The following is a 14,961-nucleotide window of genomic DNA, read 5'->3' on the forward strand; positions in this document are numbered from 1 at the left end:
AAGAGGCAGGGAACAGCCATGATGGAAAACAGGTACTGTTTCTTTGACAAAGATCTCTTTTATTAACACACTGTTTTCTCCTTTGGAAGTCTTAGCTTTGATTGAACGTGACTTTTATGCTGTTTCTTTTTTTTCTATAAATACACAGTTTTAAAAATATTTCTTTTTTTTAAGACTAACAACAGTTATACTCTTTTTAAAAAAATAGATTTATTATGTATAGTGTTCTGCCTGCATGTATGCCTGCAGGCCAGAAGAGGGCACCAGATCTCATTACAGATGGTTATGAGCCACCATGTAGTTGCTGGGAATTGAACTCAGAACCTCTGGAAGAGCAGCCAGTGCTCTTAACCACTGAGCTCTCTTTCCAGCCTCAGTTATATTCTTTAATAATCCATAACAAGTTTATTCTCTTCATAAACACTATCATTTTGACTTCAGTCTTTCATAGTAAAATAATTCAATAATTGTTTTACAGCTAACGACTGTTAGGTGATAGTTGTTTTGTGAGGAGAGATTTTCTTGTTAAGGTCATACATAGTCTGATTTTAGTTTTCAGCCGTGCTGTGTCCATTCAGGTAGTGACTGGTACCAAGTCTGTATCAGCATTTTTATGCTAACGTGCACTAGTGAGTGGTGAGTAAGCCCGTGCATTTAACTTTTACTAGGGATTCCTGGGCAGAACACACATTTTATACAAACCTTTCCTGGCTACTGCTGAGAGTATGTCCAAAACTCAGAAACCAACTCTCAGTGAGAAATACCAAATTTTCAAAACCAAAAACTTGTATAAATGTGTTATGCTTTCATGCATTAGGTCATAAACACCAAAATACCTTTATCTTAATTAAACTTGTAATCTTTTTCTGAATTTTCTTGTCTTAAGTGCATTATCTATTATATATACTTAGGCTTTATGTAACAATATAAGTGTGATAAATACTTTTATTTGATGTGTAGAATATAGTGTCTACGTTAGAAACCAAAATAGCCTCAGCTTGGATTTTTTTGGTCCTTTTCCTAATAGCTGTGTGAATTGGGGCAGTCATAAAATCTCCATTTGCATTTCATTATCTATAAAATGGGGCTTATTGTACCAGAGGAATCATTGTGCTGGTTAATATAAGAAACTAGTTTATTAATTCTCACTGTCTATGACGATGAATAATTAGCTCAGCAAACGTAGTAAAATGTTAAAGGCATAAATGATTCACCCGTGTGTGAGTAAAGAAGAGGGGACCTCCCAGCAGACAGCGTGGACACGAGGGGAGAAATCTGGGTCTTTGGCAGGTGAGGTGGTTCAGAAAGTAAGAACTCTGGCCCAAGCCTGACTGCCTGAATTAGCTCCCAGGTCCCACATGTAGAAGGGGGGAACTGACCCCTACAAGTTGTCCTCTGATCTTGTACCGTGGCATGCCCATGCCCCACATATATACATACAAATAAAAAATAAACATAATAAAATAGTTTTAAAAAATTGGGTCTTTGTTCATGTCGGCCAGTTGAACCCACATAATTATTTAGTATGATTAAGTGGTGGCTAGAAAGTGTAAATATGTACTGTCTCCATTTACTAAATGTGGCTTTTATCATTTTATTATTCTCAGGCAGAAAAGGCTAGCTTGGTTCACCTACTGGATTTCCTTGGTATGATTTTTCTCACAATGATTTGGGCGGTGTGTCCACGAGACAGCTTGGCACTTCTGGGACAGTGGATACAATCGAAGTTGCAGGAGGTAAGTCTGAGATGGCCCATGGTGGACATGCAACAGTATCAGTGTAAAGCAGTGTGGATCCAAACTATGCTAAGGTCTGTCCTGGAGTCAGATGTGGATTTTCAGTGTCTGTTTGTCATTTTTAGGTGCTGTTCCCATATAGTGTTTAATTAAGGAAGTCTACATTTGTTTAGTGATATACAAGGGTCGATTAAAAGAGCTACTGTGTTGTTGTTGTTGCTGTTTTCCTTTATTTTTCATAGTTGTTGATTTCACAGAGAGAAAACCTAATCACTAGTCCTTCTCTTATCTCTGTGACAGTGGTGTCCTTCCTCCAGAGATCTCTTCCAAGAAGGCTGCAGTTTTAATGAGTGTGGGGCTGGCTGTAGCTTCATATCATTCTCCATTGCTGTTAATGCACAGTTAAACCAACGTTGCCTAGAATACATGGGGGGGGCAGTTTTAGGTGCTTTACTGCTGATAATAATAATCATCTCATGACTAAGTCCTCATATTGTTCAAAATACTGCCTTCCTGAGGATCAGTCTTGTGATCCCCACAGCTGTGTTAATCAGATTGAGACAATGATTCTCAAATTGAAGAAGAAAGAACAGTTAGATTCAGATGTTAGGATGTCACATTGGAACTTAGTTATCACTGAGCTGCTGGGCTGTCAACGGAGTTGATGTAGTTTCCCCTTTTCTATAAGTAGATGCTTTTTAAATTAATAGAATCAGAAGAGGTGATGATAACTAAGGCAATGTGTCAAGCTGTTACTTTCTCTACTTTGCCCATTGAACTCACAGAGATTTTATGCCGTGCTTAAGGCATTAATTTTTTTCCAATTTAATAACAACTGAAGAATAGGAATGCCTTTGGTGTGGATTTTTTTTTTCTCCTAAATTGAGGCCCCTTAGTGACTCTGTTGTCAAGAGACATTTTTCTCTCTGCAGTGCCCTGCTCACCATATTTTGGGAGCATAAAGGAATGCTGGCAGTGACGCCCTATAGGGTGGGAATTGTCCACATTCCTTGCCATTCACTTAGTTACTGTGGTGAGTGAATGATGCAGCAGGGCTGTATTAATGCAGAACTCCTGATGTTTTGGCCTGGATTATTATTGCTGTTGGGGCTTGTCCTGGTATTGTGGGTTTTCTAGCATATACGGTAACTACTCAGTAGATGCCCGTGGTTCTTGCTCTCCACAGTGTCTTGATGGCTCAGATGGTTAAGAGCCTTTGTTACTCTTGTAGAGGACCTGGGTTCAGTTTGGCTCCCAGAACCCATATGGTGGCTCACACACATCTGTAATCAGGAGATTAGATCTGTAATCAGGAGATTAGATACCCTCTTGGCCTCCATGTGCACCAGGCATATGCATGGTGTACATATACACAGGCAAAAATACGTATACACATAAAATTAATATAAAAATAATAATTTAAAAATGTCCCTCGAAGCTGGTATGGTGGCATGCACCTATAGTCCCAGCTACTTGAGGAGCTAAGGCAGGAGGATTGCTTTAGTTCATGTATTTGAGACTGTGGGGGTCCACAGAGGTTTCCTAGTGAGAGCTGAGCTTGCTTTACACAGCAGGGTTGCATTAAGGAATGGCTTGACCACATGCATGTTACCAGGTGTTTGGAAGGGTCTGCACTTGTCTATGCTGTGGGAAGGCCTTTTGCTCCATCCCTTGGCATTCCTTTAAAAGTCCTTTAGCAGAGGCAGAAGGGGCTGGTAGGTTTTGACTCAGGCCTTCCCTAGGCTATCCTGTGTTTCCATCTGTCTTTCCCGTCTATAATTCTATCTGAATATTTCCCACTTCTCCCTGCTCAAGAGTACTCTGGGGAAAAAAGTGGGGGTGGGTCCCCCACATGAGACTCCTTAGGTAACAACACCATGACCTTGTAACTCCAAACGTTTACAAATGTCCTCAAGAGCCGACAGATGAACAAACAAGTCACAGCAGCTTGAGAACCACTGCTTTAAAGCCTTTTGCCTGGTACCTGGCACAAAGTAAGAGCTCCGTTCATAGGGAGGATTAATTTTACTGTTGGCCGGTGTAATCCTCTGTGCAAATCGAGGAGTTTGTTATTGTTACTAGCTCCATTTTGCACATTGCCCCATGAATTCCTCTGTTGAAGCCGGTGCTTTGCTGGGTTAGCACACTCCCTGGTGCACACTCAGCCTGTGCACTGATTGCTGACCCCTGCCTTGCAGGTCTTCAGCTTAAAACAGACATAAGTGAGGGGGAAGGAAGCCGTGTTCTGTGTTTACATACTGTGAATGGTGGCTTAGGTTGCTTGTATCCATCACAAGTGTGTGTTTGAAAAGTTGCTGTATTTGAAAAGTTGCTTTCTGGATTAATAGCTCCTTTATCAAAGTCCTGCTTCTTGATTCAGCTCCTACAAAGTTTTAGTGCTTACTGCAAATTAGAATTTAATTGGAAAACATTCTCATAAATAAAAGTAATTGGGAAGATTAAAGTTATGATAGCTGTTCGTGTTTTTAGAAAAAATTTAAGTCAGAAGAAAATTTTATTTTCCTAACTAATCAATATTTAGAAAAGGAAATGAAGATAATTTATCACAGACAGGGCTCTCCTCTGTGGCTAATTTTCCCACTGACGTTTTCTGCTAGTGTTATTGGCTCTCATATACCTGCATTATTTCGATTTCCCTTTAGAACTGTGAGATTAGTGTTCCTTGGCCACAGCTAGGTCTGTACCAGGATGGTTCTTAGGCAGCACTCTTCAGCAGTGGAGATTATATGTGGAAAATGAAATAAGCTAATGGCAGCACAGGCTGTCCGGGAAGGCACGTGCCTAGCTTTTCTCCTTTTCATGTTTAAAGTGGGAGTTGAATGGAAGAAACAATGGCAACATTTACATTTTACATCTTAGAGGACAGACATTTCATACTAGATTTTCTGTGAAATTAATTTAACATTCATCTTTTGAATTCCTTTGATCATGAAATAAATCCACTTAATGGAGTTTTTTCTGTCCCGCTTCTTCTTAGTATATGTTTGATAGGCCATACAGTAGAACACTGGAGGCCGAAGCTGACAAAATTGGACTACAGCTTGCTGCAAAGGTAAAGTGACCAACAGCTGAAAATACAGTGTCCCTCATTGTAGCTGAAGTTTTCCTGTGTCCTGCCTGGCCCATGGTCAGGACAAATCTCCCTCACCTGCCAGTCCTGCAGCCACTTGGACCCAAGTAAACACACAGAGGCTTATATTAATTAAAACTGGCCATTAGCTCAGGCCTACCACTGACTAGCTCTTACACTTAAACTAACCCATAATTCTTATTTATGTTTAGCCACATGGCTTGGTACCTTTTCTCAGTTCTGCTTTCACATCTTGCTTCCTCTGTGTATGGCTGGCAACTCCTGACTCAGCCTTCCTCTTCCTGGAATTCTCCTTGTCTGTTTATCCCGCCTATACTTCCTGTCTGGCTACTGGCCAATCGGCATTTTATTTATCAACCAATGGGAGCAACACATTCACAGCATGCAGAGCACCATCACCCATCACCTCATACAGCTGACAATACATGTGTGTTGTCTTGATGTTTGGCACACGCACAGGCCAAACATTTAGTCATGTACTGTTAACCCTTTGTACTGCTCATCTTTATATTACTATAACAAAGTGCTGAGACAGCTCAGTTATAATAAAAGTTTGTTCAGCCCACACTTACGGAGATTCAGAAGCATGCTGAATGCCTGCATTGGCCCAGTTCTGCTGAGAATAGAAGATGGTGGCACATTAGGGCAGGATCATGTGTAGAAGCAAATCAGTTGAGTCTAGAACCAGAGAAGAGAAAAAGAGATGGCGATCAAGGTGATACAGTCCCTCTTCAAGGGCACGTTCTCAATAACACAAGCTGTCTCTTCCTTGGCCCCCCTTTAAAGCGTCTGTCACCTCCCTGTAGCACCACACTGGGGCTATGCCTTTAGTCACAATGGACCCTTGGGGATTACTTAGACCTCACCCATGCCATAGTACTTTTCATAAATCTATAATGCTTGAAGATTATATCTCTTTAAGGAAAGGCGCAAAGCTACATAGAGAAACCCTGTCTTGAAAAACCAAAAAAAAAAAAAAAAAAAAAAAAAAAAGGAATGAATGAGTAACTGAAAATCTTCTATTCTCCATATGTGACTGTAATTGGCAGGATATATTCAAAGTTTTAAACTTTATTAGAAAGCATTTTTTGCATGCATGAAATTTTTAGTTATAGACATGAAGTATGCAAATTAAAACTTTAAAAAACATATGGATGTATAATGCCTTGGGCCCTTATTCCTCTGTGTGCTTTCTGGAAGGCCAGTGCTGCCTCTGTTCAATACCCCTGGTGTCTCTGATCTATGGGCGGGGGGGGGGGGGGGTTGAGAAAAGAAGACCATGTGTAGCTGTTTTCCCTCACCTGGAGAAGGTTACTCCTATTGCTGTCATGGTCCAGGCTGAGCATCTACTGCTGAAATGTGTCGTGGAGAACAAGTGTAGCAGTTGGCTCTCTGTGAGCTCCAGGTTCGGTTCCTGGGCCTCACAGGTCTTGTGCTATTTCTCTGTTGGACAGGAGCCTTCACCCCTAATTACTGTTTTAATCACCTGTGATAGCTGAGTTATCATTGTTAGCAGAATGTTTTTTAAATGAGTATAAACTACAAAGTTTATGTATTAAATTACAATGTTATTTGGCCCTTTGTTGAGTTTCCAGTAGTTATTATTAAACGTCACTATTATTTAAACTTCTCATTGTTAATCTTGATGGATTTGGCTCTGTAAATGACACTACATATTTACAAAAGTAAAAATGTTTCTTGGCATGTTAAGTAAGAAGGATCAAGTGAATTATCAGGCTCTGTGCATTAAGAGGTTATCGAGTAAGGTACAAAGAGTCAGTGGGTATGGGCACCTAATCTGAATGTACTGGTCTGCCAAGTTTACCTTTATGTGTGTTTTGTGCTCTGGTTAAGAAACTTTAATTTGCCTTAGTAAATTGATTCTGTTTTAGTTCTAAGAAGCTTCATTATATTAGCTCTTTTATGTCACAAGAAGAAATGATCAAGGTAATTCTGTTTTTTTCCATGGACAGCTAATATACGCAGCCACAATTATTGAAAGGTAGATCTGGGGCCATAGTGGTACAATACCATAACTAATCCTAGTACTTTAGAGGTCGAGGCAGGAGGAGCAAAAGTTCATGGTTGCCTGCAAAGATCAAACAGACAAAAATTGTTATTTCTGTCATGACATTTAATTGTGACTGGTCCTTCATCCATAGCACACAATGCCTATCACTTTGTAACAGGATTGGGACTGTTACAAATGACTCCGTCCTTTAGTGTGGTTCTGCAATGTGAACTTGAAGTTCTTGAATCTTTGCATGCCTGTATACATTTATAATGATCTTATTAAATTATATGTTCATAAAACTTGCCTGGGCAGTTGACGGGATAGTTGGCCAGTTTCTAACCCACTGAATTTTCCCACTATGAACAATGTATTTGTCATTTACTTAGTTATTCTTTAATTATTCTTAATAATTTAAGGTTTGAACTTGGTTTTGTATATAGGGATGATACATATTTTGTCTGATTTATTAAGTGTTTGATATTAAGATATAGTCATTTAAAAAACAAATTTCTTGCCTATAGAAATATACTTGACTTACGTAACTGACCTTGTCTCTAGCAGTCAACCCACCTACATGTCTGCCTTTCTCTCTCCCCTTCCTCCCTTCCTTCCCAATCAGTGTTTCCTCATCTCATTATTAGTGTGATGTCCAGAAATGTCAGCACAGCTGATGGTGGGCAAATTTGTTTTCCCTGACCTTAATTATTGTTCTAGTTTCCTAAGATGGGAGCTCAGATAATTATTTTTAGACTTTCATGTTCCTAAATTAACACAGGCAGTTAAAGCTAAAATTTTCACTTCTCATTATTTGATTTTTGAAACATATGTGTTTTTATCATTGTCATTAAGTAATAATGTTTCCTAATATCCTTTGTAATTTTCTTCTTTTATATACAGATTGTTTTAATTCATTTAATGTCTAGACATTCGGAGTTTGTCTAAATGTTTCATCATTGTTTATTTCTAATTTACTCTCTTGCAACTCAGAGAACACACTCTGAAGAATCTTAATCTCTGTGCTGGCTGTTTTTCTGTCAACTTGACACAAGCTAGAGTCAACTGGGAAGGTGGAACTTTAGTTGAGAAAATGCCAGGATAAAACTGGCCTGTAGGGAGGTCCGTAGTGTGTTTTCTAGGATGTGGGAGGGCCCAGCCTCACAGCTGCCTGTGACTCCAGCTTTAGGGAATCAGGTACCCTTTTCTGGCATCTGTGGGCACCTGCACTCATATGCACACACTCCCACATAGACAGACAGACAGACAGACAGACAGACAGACACACACACACACACACACACACACATACATGCATGCACCATTAAAAACAATGTTTTAAAGCTTATTTTTAAAGAAAAATATCTTTTGTTTTGGGTGATGCTTCTTGCCCAATGTCTGCCTTTCAATTTCAAGTCTGTTTTAGACACATACATCTGGCTTAGACACATACATATTTGGGATTCTTTTCTCCTTTTGAATTGTTTGATTTTTGAAGTAAATTTATTTATTTATTCATTCTTTTTTTATTTGTTAGATTCAGGGCACCATTCTGTAGCCCTGGTTGGCCTAAAACTCACAGAGTGCACCTGCATCCCAAGGACTGATATTAAGGCCCCTGCTACCACACTGGCAGGCTTGTGAAGCCACATGACTGTGGTCCTGTAAGCCACTGGATGAGGGGAGGGGAGAGGATCCTGGGAAGCAAAAGTTTAGTTTGTCCTTAAAAAACCAATTATTCTGTTTATGATCCCTTGACTGAGCGGGGCCAGCTGGAATGAGGAACATTTGTCGTAGTATTTTAAGTGAGGATCACAAGGGGTAGATTGTTTTTCTGGTCCTATTGACTCAAGCCACAGGTGGACGTTAGCAATCTGTGTGCACATGGCTGTTTTCAACAGTTTCCTTCGGTGGGGACATTTCTTCTATCTCTTCACTGCTTCCAGGAAATGGCCTTAGGTCTAGCCGCTGCATCTTATACACACATATATTGTTCTGAGGCAGGGGCACAAACAGTTTACAAAAGAGAACTAGGAAATGAAGAAAAGTCAAAGCCAATCCTTCAACTTAGCTTTAGTCCAAAGCACAGTAAGATCTTAAAGATCTGTCGATCCTGAACAGATTTCTCAGTGAAGTCATTCCCATACCAGAGTCTGCTTACAAGGTAGATTTCTCATTTGCCTGATTGTCTACGTTTCACCCTCTCATGCCAGTGAGGGGTTTGACTGGACTTGAGGCAGAGTGTCTGTTCTATGGCTGTAAGCATGTCCGCTGTTAGCTTTCTCTCTTCTATCTGTGAACTCTGGGAGCCTGTTGCTCTGGGAGCATGGTGGCACCTTCTAGAATGATTGAATATTATTTCTTTTATAGTTTTTCAGTGTTCAGTTCTTTTCTGGCTTCTGTTTGATTTATAGTTTCCTACAACTGTTAAATAATAGCTGCTTCTAATCAAGGTTTTAAAGTTGTCATCTGTTGTAGGAATCGTGTGACCACCAGCTCCATTTTCCATTACTGCAAGCTGACATGCCTTTGTGGGACCCAAGATTTTAAATCTGGAGTTATTTCTTTCAGCAGGTTGATGATGCCCCCTTTGAGATGCCATCCTGCTGTCTTTTGTGGTGGTATTGTGTTCTCCAAAATATTGTGTACCTTAATAAACTTATCTGGGGTCAGAGAGCAGAAAAGCCAGTTAGTTAGGCAGTGATAGCACACACCTTTAATCCTAGCATTCCAGAGGCAGAAATCCATCTGGGATCTCTGTGAGTTCAAGGCCACATTGGAAACAGCCAGGCATGGTGACTCACGCCTTTAATCCCAGGAAGCAAGCCTTTAATCCTAGGGAGTGATGGTAGAAAGCAGAAAGGTATATAAGGCGTGAGGACCAGAAACTAGAAGCATTTGGCTGGTTAAGCATGTGGCTGCTTAAGCATTCAGCTGGTTAAACTTTCAGGCTTTGAAGCAGCACAGTTCAGCTGGGATTCATTCTGGATGAGGACTCAGAGGCTTCCAGTCTGAGGAAACAGGACCAGCTGAGGAACCGGTGAGGTGAGATAGCTGTGGCTTGTTCTGTCTCTCTGACCTTCCAGTATTCACCCCAATAACTGGCCTCGGGTTTGATTTTATCTATAAGAACTTTTAAGATTCCTGCTGCAGTGTTTCTGGTGTTTTTGACTTTCTTTGTTCAAGGTTGCTAAACATGCATTTTTATCTTTGCTTTCTGTTGGTTGATGTGAAGTATCTACTTCCTATGTGTTTTCTTTGTATTTACTCTGCTGACTGTGGCTGGGTATTTTTCATTAGTTTAATAGATTCTCATTGATTATATTTTAACATAGGGCATTTGCTCCATCCTTTCTCTGTTCTCAGTTGAAAATATATGTACTTGTTTATTTTAGGGCATGCTGTCCCTCTTTCATTACTTTGTTTTTATAGTTTCCATGCTTGTAAGCATGAATGCTTTCTATTGTAGTTCATTGATCTTATCTATACCCCTTCTGCATTAAACCTGCTGTTTGTCAGGTGTGCCTTCACCCAGAAGAGTGATGCTGTCCAGGATAGGCCCCCAAGGATGACATGTGTTCTACAGTTCTCCCCTAGCCCCTTCCCAGAACCCCGGCCCTAAGCTTTATTTTCACACAGCACCAAGTCTCTACTTGGTTTGGGGGCTACATTTTCTTTAATTTCTTCCATCTTCTTTAAGAATGTGAAGAGGTTTTAGTGAATCAGTGCAGAGTAGACACCAGGTAACCCCTTTTCTTAGTTATCTCACTATTAGTTTCTCCACAAGCTTCTGCAGTAAGTGGTTTGGGTAGCGTGTGTGGAGGATGCATGGATGTTTATCATTGCCAGATTTCTAACCATCAATAACAAAGGACAGAGTTACACCCCCATCATTGAACCAGACTCCAGCTCTCTAGATTTAATGCTCATCATTTCCCCTCCCCAACAAACACCTCTGCTCTGTTTTTACTGTCTCTCGTCCTTGTGTGCAAAAGGTAGGGTATTCTTGGCTAGTGCTAAACTTTCAGATCTGGCTGTCTTCAGGAGTCTAAAGTTTTGATTTTCTTGTCTGTAAGACAGCCAAAGGCTTCCTTCGCTCCCTCTTCCTGTTGGATTCCTGCCAGATCCTGCCATGTTTTAGCCTGTTGCTCTTCACGCTTCAGATGGCTCCCTGATGGGAAGGAGTGCCCAGGTCGAGGTCACACCAGCTTCAGTGAGTCTCCTCCCTTCAGGATTTTGGTGTCTGTCTTGGCTGGCCTGGTGACTTCGTCCTCTGGCCAAGCATTCTTTTTCTTTTCTGATTGTTTTTGTCAGGGACACTGGCTTGTTATGAATTATTTTACATGACCAGACGAGAACGCTCCCCACATTGAAGTAGTAGAATGTTCTGTCATAATGATCAGTTGAGTTATTTACCATTAATAACCATTTGGATAATTTCTAGGAATGAGTAACATCATAAATAGTTTTAGAAAAGACATTCTATTCATCTATCCATAAGCTCCATAGGTTTTCCCTCCTTTGTTCCTTCCTTTCTCTTTTGCTCTTTCCCTCCTTCCTTCCCTTTTCTTTTCTAACTTTCTTTCCTTTCTTCTTTCTCCCCTTCCTTCCTTCCTCTCTGAATTCATGTTCCCTGCCCTCTTTGTCTCCCCCTCTCTCCCCTTCTCCTCTCTCCCAACTAACTCTTCTTTCTCCCCCCTCTCTCTTGTGCTGGGGCTCAACTCAGAGCTTTGCACCCACAAGACAGTTTTTTTTTTTTATGACTGAGCTGTACTCCAGCACCATTCCATAAGTTTTTGTTATTTATTTAGGATAAGTAAGTGTAGCTAAGGTCACTAGGATATATATAAATTTTATAGAGATACGGTGTTCAAAAGTGCTAATGCCAGGCTTCACCAACCTGTGAGAATACGCCCCCCCCAATACCCACAATGCTGTGTTCAGTCATGTTAAGTTTTGTCAATTTGGAGGGGAAAATCATATCTTTAATTTTTTTGAACTAGGGTTGCTCCTTGTATCCCTTGCTGTCCTCGAACTCACTGTGTAGACCAGGATGGCCTAGAACTCACAGAGATCCACCTGCCTCTGTCTCCAGAGTGCTGGGATCAAGGGCATGTGCCACCATGCGTGGCCTGTCATTGGTTTTTGAAATCTCATTTTCTAGTGCTGTGGAAAAGCTGAGCACACTGTCTCAGTTTTATTGGCTCCCTGATATTCTCAACGGCAGAGTGCCTTCAGTGTGTTGTTGGTTAGATGTTTAAAGTGTGTTTTTGAATCCCACATGGAGTTTCTGAGTGACTATAGACAAAGACGCTCTGAGGAAGTGTTTAAGAGCAGCGAAGTGCTGTGATGTCCAGGCAGATCAGGGCAACAGCTGTCACAGCCCAACTCTGGCTTGGGGGACTTGGTAAGTCCTCTCCTCTGAGAGTAGACAAGTTAGTGAAGAAATGATGAAGCTCCATCAATTATAACATGACAAACCATTTTGAAAAAGTGTATTTGGACAGGTAAGAGCATGGTTGCATTTTCTAAAGCACACTTAACGTTGTGTTGTGCAGCGTGAGACTTCCAGTTGTGATAATATGGTCTGTTTATGTCAAGCACAAAGAAATGTTGCTATAGATGTTAAATCTGTCTTCGTTATTGAAACACTCAGGATGAAAAATGCCATCTCTAAAGTACAAGTATTTATTTCCTGTCAAAAAGAGAAGCAGTATGAAAGCTTTGAATATAGTGTTTACGCTGCCTTTATTCTGCGAAAGCATCCTTTTAGATAATAACACCTCTAGCTCCAGTTCCTGCCAGCCTTATCAGGGCTGTGCTCAGTGCTGGAGGTGTGGCACCTGCTCTTACCTACTGTACAGCACTTCCATGAAGTGGTTACTGCTGTGATCATCACGTCTCCTTTTTGCAGGTGAAGGAGCTGAAGTCCACACAGGCCATGTTAGCTTTTTTTTTCAAAGGCACAATGGTAAAAGTTGTGATTCAAACTGGAATGGGACAGAGTTTTAGTTTTTTATTTTTCTTGCTCATCATGGAGACATTTATTCTGTTATGAGCTACAGTAGCACTTTCCTTGTTGTGACCAGCTACTTGGCAGGAAGCCATTTAAGAGAGAAGATGTTATTGTTGTTGGCTTTTGGCTTATGGTTCAAGGGGATACAATCATGGTGGATACAGTCCAGGGTGGAGGTAGGAACATGAGGCAGTTGATGATACTGTGTCCCTAGTCGGGAAGCAGAGAGCGGACAGGAATTGAGGCCAGGCTGTACAACCTCAACGCCCATACTAATGACCTGCTTCCTCCTGTGAGGCTCTACTTCTTAAAGGTTTCAGACCCCCAAACAGCACCACTAGCTGCGACCAACTATTCAAACCCACATTCGGACCCTAGTATGAACTTTATACTGTCACCCTTCCGTGTTTAGTATCAAAGTCTAAACCTTTTTTAGGTGCTGGCAGTGTGGAGCAATCTACCACCAAGGACACTAAGTAGAGTCATGGCTGAGCTAGACCACCCGCATTTGGGATTCTGCCTTTCCGGTTAGCTGTGTGATCTTGAACATGTTATTTTTGCTTTTCTGTACCAGCCTTCCCCACCTGGTGATAGATAGGACTTGGAGATTTCTCACTCAGTCAGTAGTACAATTCCAGTTCCCAGGTCACCAGTCTTCTGCCTGTGCATGTCCCATTGTCTGCTTCCCCTGGTCCACACAGACCTCAAGCCTATGTATCAACACTGAATCCTGGAGTTTGACCCCCTATTCCAGTTTACTCCTTTCCTGACCAACATTCCACCTTGTATTCAGTATTGCTGTCTTAAATGCCTGCAGCCTGCTGTCATCCTTACTCATTTAAGATTGAAATCTCATCGTTCACCAAGTCCTGGCAATTCTATCTATAAAACACGTCTCAGCATGTTTCTGTTTCAACAGCTAGGAATGAACTTCTGCAACTTCATTATAGCTTTCATTGACTCCATTCATTCTCCTCTCCATTCTCCTCTCCACCCAGCTACACGTGATGAAGCAGGTCAGGTGAACCAGTGTTGACCTCTAGACTTCTACCCAGTATCTGGGCTGATTGGCATCTAATTCTTATGGATCTTTTTTTTTTTTTCCTTTTTCTTTTGACATTACAATAGTCTGATGCAGACCCAGATGGTAGCCCTCCCCCATGACATGATTTTCATTTATTAACTGAACGAGTATTTGCTGCATGCTTACTATCTGCCAGGTTATTGGAAGTCAGAATGTTAGTAGGAGATAATTTGAACAAAGTGTGGAGCATCATGGTAGAGACATATAGACATGTTCATCCCATGGAAGAATGCAGCAGAATGGTAGAACTTGTATCTGGGCTTAAATGACAGCCCAGGAAGGAGATTGAGAAAGGAGCAGTTAAAACAGAGCTCTATGAGACAAGTAGTAATTATTCTGGTGTGGTGCAGGGTGTAAGTCTCGGGAGATTTGGTATAGAAAAATAGTGTGGTCAAAGGTAAGGAAAACAATGCTTGTTCTGGGAATTGAAATCTCTCTGTGGCTAAAATACAAACAGTTTAGGAGCATCCATGGCAAGATGGAATGGAGAAGGTAGGCAGCGACTTAGTGGTCTTAAGGACTTTAAACCCTGAGTTCAGGGGTGGAGACTGGGTGTCACAGAGATCTTGGAACTCTGATTTCTTACATGTGACCATAGGCAGGTTACTTAACCTCTCTGTTTTCTATCTGAAAAGAGGCTAATGATACTTCTGTTTAAAGTGTTACCCTGGGTGTCTGGGGCTTGGTTCCTATTTGTGGCCTATACCCTGTACCCTGATGAGATACCTGTGTGTGTGTGTGTGTGTGTGTGTGTAAAGCAGTTGAGCAAACTTCCAACCCTGCCCTGTAAGTCCAATTGCATTGCCAAATTATGATTAGATTTCCTTGTAATTATGATTATAGCTTAGCTTCTGTCGTCACATGTCTAAAAGGGAGCAAAGGTGTTGACCCAGGGACAGACACACCCACACTGCAGTTGACTCACTGCTGTAAGCTGCCATTACCATTCTGTATGAGGCTTGAATGTATGGTCAGGGGGAACTGTTTCTGGGAGATGAATTTGTT

General features: G+C 41.1%; 1 protein-coding gene across 3 annotated transcripts in view; it reads left to right on the top strand.

The window, feature by feature from the left end:
• Oma1 (OMA1 zinc metallopeptidase) overlaps window positions 1-14,961 on the top strand; it is a 56,302-nt gene that overhangs the window by 18,382 nt on the left and 22,959 nt on the right. For all 3 annotated transcript variants that reach the window (XM_028887875.2, XM_028887882.2, XM_028887891.2), the window contains exons 6-7: window positions 1,608-1,736; window positions 4,735-4,809. In XM_028887875.2, the coding sequence (XP_028743708.1) occupies window positions 1,608-1,736; window positions 4,735-4,809 (204 nt within the window). The remainder of the gene's footprint in view (window positions 1-1,607; window positions 1,737-4,734; window positions 4,810-14,961) is intronic.

Source organism: Peromyscus leucopus, chromosome 2 (assembly GCF_004664715.2).
Source record: "Peromyscus leucopus breed LL Stock chromosome 2, UCI_PerLeu_2.1, whole genome shotgun sequence".
Classification (NCBI taxonomy): Eukaryota; Metazoa; Chordata; class Mammalia; order Rodentia; family Cricetidae; genus Peromyscus; species Peromyscus leucopus.